This window comes from Pelecanus crispus, chromosome 7 (genome assembly GCF_030463565.1).
Source record: "Pelecanus crispus isolate bPelCri1 chromosome 7, bPelCri1.pri, whole genome shotgun sequence".
Classification (NCBI taxonomy): Eukaryota; Metazoa; Chordata; class Aves; order Pelecaniformes; family Pelecanidae; genus Pelecanus; species Pelecanus crispus.
In genome coordinates, this window is record NC_134649.1 from 10395257 (window position 1) to 10404056 (window position 8800).

General features: G+C 51.1%; 1 protein-coding gene across 1 annotated transcript; it reads left to right on the top strand.

Moving 5' to 3' along the window:
• Nucleotides 1-5867: 5867 nt before the first annotated feature.
• TLNRD1 (talin rod domain containing 1) lies at nt 5868-7254 on the top strand. The gene has a single exon (XM_009491093.2). The coding sequence runs from the start codon at nt 5868-5870 to the stop codon at nt 6933-6935; it is 1068 nt and encodes a 355-aa protein (XP_009489368.2). The 3' UTR covers nt 6936-7254.
• The last annotated feature ends 1546 nt before the right edge of the window (nt 7255-8800 follow it).

An 8800-nucleotide genomic window follows, 5' to 3' on the forward strand; every position in this document is an offset into this window, starting at 1 on the left:
AATTGTGAATAAAAGGACAACAAAATAAAAACCACTTTTGCTGTATTATCTTTCAGTTGAGCAACAGGAGTTAACCAGTATTTTAGACATAACTGAGATATTTACATTACTGGTGTCTATGTAATGATTTTTTTCTTACTTTGATATTGTGTATTTAAAAAAAAAAGGCGCATCAAAACACCAAGGTTAAGCCTGTCTGCGAAAGCCCACCTATTATTCTAAAAGCTAATTATTTATACACAAAATTGTTTTCAAAGAAGAAGAAACTTGTGACTGTGTTTGCATTTTGCTGTCGCAAGTGACCAGTTAACTGCTCCTCTAGATCTCTAGCTGTCTTTTTTTGCTACACACAGATCAGTTCTCAGGTTGCATCCCTAGTGTATCAACCATGATTACCTCTGCAGACCTGAGACAGACACAGACCTCGCAGTTTTAGTCTCTCACGAAGTAAACGACTGTAAGTACTGACCACAAAACACTTACTTAGCACCAAACCATTTAAGACAAAATAGATCTTAAAAACAGTAAACCAGTCAACACACTTGCCTTTCCTTCTGTATGAATTACCAGACCATTGCTGCAGAGAGGAAGGCCCAGCTTCTTCTGCAAAGTCTGCCTCTGTTAAATTATTTCTTCCATCAGTCTCTGCCAACTTCATCCTCCTCTGATTTTTAGTTCTCAGCCTGACAAACCAGCTGCATCCCTTGGAATTGGAGCTATCGTCTTGTAATTACCACCTCATGGGTTTAGTCACATATAGCTGGCACAGGGGAAACCACTGAATTGCCTTTTATTCCTTCATCAGCTAGCTCCCTATTAAGTGAGGTTGCTACATCTATACAGCAGAGTAATATAAAGTAGTATAACCCACTGTATAGTAACTTCCTCTCACCAACCTGGCCACACAGAGTGTTCATAAAATTATTATAACTTGGTATTCTTCAGCTATTACTCAACACTGGCTACACTGGCAAAAATCAATTCCTCCTTCACAAAAAAAGATTTTACTAAGCAATAAAAGGGCCAAGTCCTGTCAGATCATTCGGGAAAGAAGACTTCAGCCTCCCGTTTCTGTTGTACTAAGCACAATGCAAAATAAAGATCAATGTGATGAAAGAAAATCTCATACAAGTAAGCCAATCTTCTGTACACTACTAAGCCACATTAAAAAGCCTTTTAATCCCTTATATCTGACAATGCCTGCTGTTTTGAGCCCCAGAGAGTTATTTCATTCAGACTCTGTCAGTGAAATCTTTTTAAAGCCAAGCATGGCCACCTGATTTTCATGTCTTCTAAGTCTGTACACCAGTTCACAGAGCTGCCCAAGTCCTGCGGGTCACCTTTGGACTCAGCAGCCATGAAATAAATGGGTATACACACATTCTCCTTGAAAGAGACGTGCAGAAGACTTATGAAGGAAATACCCACCCCAAACATCACCACCTTTCCTCCGAAACCCCATAGATACACCTACTGGACCTTTAAAGCATGTAACTAGCTGATCCTTAATTCTACTCAAATTACTGGACCCAAGAGAATTGGTCTTCAAGGCTCCCTTTTACAGTAAGACTGTGTGTTGATGGTCAAATAATAACCATGGTAAACGCAGACTATGAGTGATCTTGAACCTAGCCAGGCCGGGTGTATTTATGAAGCAGCAACGCAGTCTGCTGGAGGGATCTAACAGGCTGCTGCTCCAAGAAATGCCTCTTCCATGGTGAAAACGACCAATTAAGGTGGTATTTTCTACATTTTTTTTTCCCAAGCAGCAAACCAAAAGCAATGGTCAGGTCACTCTTTATCACGCATTTCATATGTAGAAGAGCAGAACACCCAGGGCTGCCACTGGAGGAAAATGACATTGGGCAATGACTGCTGTGGGGACAGACTGTCCACAAGCAACACCTGCTACATGGCAACAGCTACCGGTTTTGCCCCTTGCTAATACTATCAGCCTTGTGGACAGATTAAAGGAGCTCACAGAATATTTGCTTTATATTATAGCAGTTACTAAGAGCTTTGGTGGCCCCGTCAGCTGCGAGGAACGGCTGTGGATTATGGCCTAGCTGTGCTTCTGGCGTGGGCAGCTGGGAGGAAGGCTGGTGGAGGAGCCGCAGCAGGAACTGTCCAAACCAAGGATCTCTCTGCATTGTCCTTGGGGAACGGCACAAATCATACGGAGCATCACGGCAGCAGTATCTAAAAATGGAAAAGATTATTAGGTCGTTTAACACCTCTTCTAGGCAGGGGTGAGGCCTACGTTTTCTAAAATGAAATCTTTCAAACCCTAATTAAAGGTAGTCAATCCTCATTAAAAATAAACTAGGTTAATAATTATGAGAGGCATTCCTTGTGCTACATAATATCTCACTGCCTCATTTAAGGACATACCTGGAAATATTTTGCAATACAATTCAGCTGGCTTCTGCTGCCCATTGATTTTTATTTTTCAGAGTATTCTGAAATCATTCCCATTTATAGTTTTGAAAACAAGTTGCTGGCAGTAAGTCAAAATTGTTTAGGCCCAAATCATGACCTTCCTTTAAACTGCTATGATCTGACTCAAGTAAACACTTTTACCTCACGGTGTTTCTGTGAGGAGGGATGGGTGGAGAACTGCCATTACTTTCGACACACCCAAAGACCAGCATCTGCCCCTTTCCTCAAGCCTGGCTCTACAGCAAGGGTTTCCATTGCCCCCGAAGAGCGTACATCCTGTTAACCCTCCGCTTTCACATCTGTATTCATCCTGTTCGTGTCCCTCCCTACGAGTCAGCAGAGAAGGCCAAGGGTTCCTCTAGCTTATGGGTGAGAATATGTACAAATAAAGTTGTCTGAAGCTCTTTAAATGTATGCAGTCCATTAGACGGGCTCTGTTTGTGCCAGGACATTGATGGATCTGGCCTGCAAGTGAGCAGTCTGATCCAATTTTCATTTATATCAAGGTCACTTATAGCCCTGCAGTAGCATGAATGTAGCAGGACGTTAACTGTGAATTGGGGCAAATGTATTTTCGCAGCCTGCTAAATGCGTTGTAAATGTCTAGAATCGAGAGGCCAACTTAGAAAGGAGCAAAAGAATGTTGTTATTTAGCTGCAGCTTAAGCTGCAGCAAAATACGTAACAAATGTAAGATGCTGTTTCAGCGTGGACTCTGATTATTTAGGATTACATTGATAGAGATACTGCAGCACAGCAGTGAGTCTGATGTGTGGGACATCAATATTCTCCTCACCACCATTTATCATGCTATATATTCCCTCTGGAAGCATCCCAGGCAGCATTAAACCCATGTTCGTGTAACTTGTTCCAGCCCAATTACTAATTTTAGTTTTATTATTGTTTAATGGCATTTACTTGAATGCCTCAGATTTACTGAGAGTAACATCTTGCTTTTGACAAGAATCGTCTAATAAAGTTCTTGGTGTGCTGCAGAATGGAAACAGGCCAGAGGAGAACGTCGTCGTTGCAGAGGCTTTCCGCAGACAAAGTTAAGTGTCAGGAGGTTTACATTTTCCCTGCTAAATTCCAACAAATGGTAACCAGTCTTCAAAAACACTGCCAGAAGCACGAGCGAAACACAGCAAATTCGTTTTCATTGGTTTAAAAAACGGGTCAAGACCAGTGCTGAGGGAAGAAGCACTTCTACGTAAACAAAGATGTAGTAATACCCCGTACCACACTTACCGCACCGCTTACGGCTAGCCAGAGGCCGGGCTGCTTAACCGGATCACAGCACCGCCAGCCGCCGCCCCCCGCCGATGCGGGGAAGCCCACGGCCGCTACCGCAGCGGGACCGCCCGCGGCCGCCGCGCCGGCCGGCTCGGGCAGCGCAGGCCCCCGCCCGCGGCCTGAGGGCCCGCACGGGGCTGCCCGCCCGCCCGCCGCCCCGCGCCTCCCCGGGCGGCCCCGCCGAGCGCTGCCAGGGACGGGAGTTTTGTCCGGAGCGTCCAACTTACCTGGCGGGCCGGCCGCGGCGGCAGGCCGGGCGGGCGGCGGCCCCCGGGACGCCTGTGCCCGGCGGGCCGGGCCGGAGGGCGGCTGCTGGGCCGCCCCCTCGGCATCTCCTCCGTCTCCGGCGTCCGACTGCGCCAGGCGCTCCCGCCCAATCGGCGGCCGCACCGGCCCACCCGGGCTGAGCTCATCCGCCTGCCCCGCTCCGGCGCCCTCTCGCTGCCCTCCCCCGGCCGCCCCCTCCCGCCCTCGCCCCCCGGCCGTCATTTATTTATTCGTTCAGCCCGCCGTGAGCCCCGCCCGGCGGGGCCGGCGCTCGCCTCCGGCCGGCGGGGCAGCGCGCCTGCGAGGGGGCGCGGCGGCCGCCGGGGCCGTCGGTGCGGTCGGGGCCGTCGGTGCGGTCGGGGCCGCCGGCCGGTGCCTGGCGCGGCCCCGGGCGGGCGGTGCCGGCCGCGGCACGGCGCTGCTGCCGCCCCCTCCGCCGGGGAGGAGCGTGAGGCGGCGGGCGTGGAGCGGGGCGGCGGGGGGAGGGCAGGATTTAAACGAAGGGCGGTGACACCGCACAAAAGATTTCGATAGGCTTAAGTGAGGTTACAGCAAAGGCAACGGGGAGGGGGGAGCCTCCCTCAGAGCCATGCAGCGTCTGGCTGGCAGATCCGCCGCAGCCGCCTCTTCCCAATAGTTTGTCTGAAAGCCTGAGAAAGGGAATTTAAAAGAAGATTTCCTCTCCCCCGCCTTTCTTTTCTTTTTTTTTTTCCCTTTTTTTTTTTTTTTTTTTTTTTTCTTCCCTGGGAGTTGGCGACTCAGCCAGAAAACATGGCAGGAGGAGCGCAAGGCCGGGCGGGTCGCAGCATCCGCGGCTGTAGCCCGGAGCCACCACCCTTGTTTGCGGGAAGAGCCTAAGTTGGTGCGGCGGCGGCCAGAGCGGGAGCCGGGCGAGGAGGGGCCGGCGGCGCCGAGTCTGCGGGGCCCTGGGCGAAGGGGCATGGACCGCGGCGGCGGGGAGCGAGCTGGCGGCGGCCGCGTGAATGACCGAGGCAGGAAGGAGTGAGGCAGCGGCAGAAGGAAGGGGAACGGATCCCGCCCGCCCCCAGCGCCCGGATCCGGTGGATCTTTTTTTTTTTTTTTTTTTTTTTCCCCCCCACCCCCCCCCCCCCTCCCCGGTCCCCGCTTTCTGCTCTTCCCTTCCCTCCCGCGGTGCCCCCCGGCCCCGCTGCCCGCGGTGCCCCCCTCCCCGCGGCGGGGCTGTGGCGGCGCGGGGGCCACACCCTCGGCGCCGCTTCCTGCGAGCCGGCGGCGCGGGGCCGCGGCGGGCGCGCCGGGGGCGGCACATGGTGCGCAGCCGCCGCCCCTCCGGCCCTTGCGAGCTGCGCCCGGCTGGCGCCCGCCGACCGGGGGAGCCGGGGGCACGGTAGCAACTTGGAGGGCTGCGCCCCGGCCCCAACTCCGTGCGACTGCTGGGCGTCTCTGAGGTATTCCGTCTGGTGAAGGGAACTTTGCGCAGGATCCCGCAGCCGGGAAGCCGGAGGAGGTGGTGGAAGGGAGGGAAGCCAGCGTGCGAAAGGGGAGGGGGGGGCGCGGGGGAGGGGGGGGGGAGGGAAAAAAAAAAAAAAAATTAGCCACACGATGCCGGAACGGGGCCCGGGGGCTCCCGGCGAGCGGCGGCCCGCCGCGGGAGCGCCGTAGGAGCGAAGGCTGGCGGCGGAGCGGGGCGGGCGCCCCGGCGGAGCTCGCTCCCCGCAGCAGCGGCGGCCCCGGCGCCCAGAGCCCTTTCTTGCCTCCCGGCGATTAATGGAATGATGTTGCGGAAAAGGCAGAGCGATCCTGCCGGGCTCAGTCGGGACTGCTCGGGCGGCGGTGGCAGAGGCGGTGGCAGCGGGGTAGCGAGCGGCATGCGAGGGCCCCCCCGGCGCTATGGCTAGCGGTGGCTCTGGCAAGTCCAGCAGCGAGGTGTCTGGCGGCGGCATCCCCAGCAGCAGTTCCCTGCAGAGGAAGAAGCTCATCTCCATCTGCGACCACTGCAAGATCAAGATGCAACTGGTGGCCGATCTGCTGCTGCTGTCGAGCGAGACCAGGCCGGTGAACACCGAGAGCCTGTCTGTCTTCGGTGAGTCCTTCGAGAAGTGCAGGGACACGATCATTGCCAGGACCAAAGGACTCTCCATCTTGACCCATGACGTCCAGAGCCAGCTCAACATGGGACGCTTCGGGGAGGTGGGGGAAAGCCTGATGGAGATGGGGGAGCTGGTGGTCTCCCTGACCGAGTGCTCTGCCCACGCTGCCTACCTGGCCGCAGTGGAGACTCCGGGGGCCCAGCCCGCTATGCCTGGCTTGGTGGATCGCTACAAGGTGACCCGATGTAGGCATGAGGTGGAGCACGGCTGCGGGGTCTTGAAGACCACCCCTTTGGCAGATATGAGCCCTCAGCTCCTGCTGGAGGTTTCTCAGAACATGTCCAAGAACTTGAAATTCCTGACAGACGCCTGCGTGCTGGCCAGTGAGAAATCCAAGGATAAATTTGCTAAGGAGCAGTTCAAACTCAGTGTCAAATGTATGAGCACCAGCGCCTCTGCCCTCTTGGCGTGTGTCAAGGAGGTCAAGACTTCACCCAGCGAGCTGACCAGGAACCGATGCGTCTTGTTCAGTGGACCTTTGGTGCAGTCTGTCTATGCTCTGGTGGGCTTTGCCACTGAGCCCCAGTTTTTGGGTAAAGCTGCCACCATTAATCCAGAGGGCAAAGCTGTGCAAACTGCCATCCTAGGAGGAGCCATGAGTGTGGTATCTGCTTGTGTGCTCCTGACCCAATGCCTCAGGGATATAGCCCAACACCCCGAAAGTAGCACCAAAATGAGCGATTACAGGGAAAGGTTGAGGAACTCAGCTTGCGCCGTCTCGGATGGTTGCAACCTGTTATCTCAGGCACTAAGAGAAAGATCTTCACCCAGGACTTTACCGCCAGTGAACTCCAATTCTGTGAATTAACCCCCCCCACATCTTCTGTTTAGATCCCAGTCATTGCTAAAGGAAAATAATATCCCACCTCCTCACCCCTTTTTTGTATACCAAAGAATTTGCTTGGATGAGCCCAATCGTTTGATTTCATGTGGTGAAGAAGCAGAACAGCGTTTTCAAACTATACGTACTAACAAAGGTAGCCAGTTTTGGCTTCTTTTTATTTTACTTTAAAGTCAAGCGAGTATCTGTAGATAAATTTTCCTTTATTCAGCAAGGTCTTCACACAAATGGTAATAACAACTGTTTAAAAGTTTTTTATATTTGGGGAGGTGGGGGTATCTTAAAAAAAAAAAAGGAAAAAAAAAAAAAAGCTTTAATCGCGCTGGGTGCGGTTTTTAAAGTTTGTCTTGTCTTGTCTTCCGAAATTTCCCTTCTAAATTTTACTGTTCGGTTGTGCAGGAAAAAAGGTTACCTCAGTTCTCACTCATTTAAAAAATGAAAAAAAACCCAACAACACATAGATGATGGATGTAGCTACTATTTTGTTTGTTTTTGTTTTGTATGACTTTTTTTTATTTTGCATCAAGTGTTAGGTTAGAAGTGCATTTGGTGTGTAGGAGTGGAAGGACTGGAGGTTGTGATTATGTTTTCCATGTGCTGATTTCCAAACTGGGGGAAAAGCTACTGTGAGTGTTTAAACAAACAAACAAAAAATTACACTATAACAAAAGTGATTTTTAATTTTTTTTTCCAATGTCAGTTTTTATCTTGCATGTACTGGAGTATTTATTTCATCTATTAAAATGTTATGTTTCTCAGATGTCTTTCTGTGAATCTCTTAATACTTGAATAATCGAACAACTAGGCCTGTTTGCATTGTATGTCATTTTCCCCAGGGAATGGGTGGTACAAATGTAACTAGTTCTAGACAGCAGCATACAGGCTTCAATTCAGTCCTTTTATTTTCATAAATACTGTCCCTCCCGCAATACCACCCCTCCTCCTCAGGACGCCTGTGACAGAGATACTCTGTGGTTGTATTTATGGAAAGCTGGACAGTGCTGCAGGCATTGGGATTGCTCTGGCTGCAGAGCGCTGGCGGCTGCGGCAGCGGGGCATAGGCTGGCTTTGTTTGTCTTTATCAGCATTCTGCCTTATCTTGGAGAAGTTGGTGTATTTTAACTCTTGCAGATGTTGTGGGCCATCTGCGTTAAATTTGTGAGTTTCCGTATTAATTTATTAAGGATTTCTTGAAAAACGTTACCCTGCTGGATAGCCCTGCTTGTTCCGTGTCTCTGCTTAGGAGTGTGAAGGTTTGCCAGAGCGGGCCCTTTGATTCCTCAGCGGTTTGTGTCGCAGCTCCTCGGTACAGGTTTCTGTCAAAGTAGTTCTAGTTTGATGTTGCAGGTAACAGGGAAAGTTAGCTAACTTTTGAGGCCCAGTCCACCTCCAGTTGAATTCCTTGGGAACTGTGAGTGGACCTTAGGGTATACTGCACTAGTTCCCGTAACTGCAATGATGACTTTTTTCAGCCTGGTCTTTGTGGACCTGTGGGGTCTGTTGCCTTCTATATGTTCCATGAAAGGTAAAGAGAAGAGCAGGTCTTCTGGCAAGGAGGCTTTGTTTGTCTGCCCAGCTCCATTGCATAACTGGATTTTTTTTTTTTTAATAGGTCTGCAAATTGTTGAAAGCTATTGGAGAATGTACCTTAAAAATGTTGTTGCCATGGTTTAAGCCTTTACTGTACAAGTACTGTCCTCTTTATGCCTTTGAAGAAGTAAACCTTTTGGGTTTGGATATGGAACAGTCCTGGAGTAGTGAAAGGTCTTCCTTTTATAGCATGATTGTTTCTCTTGCGTGTGATGCTTTTACTTAATTTCAAAGGGGAGTGA

Coding starts and splice junctions, on each gene's coding strand:
- TLNRD1 (XM_009491093.2), top strand. CDS start 5,868: ATGGCTAGCGGTGGCTCTGGCAAGTCCAGCAGCGAGGTGTCTGGCGGC.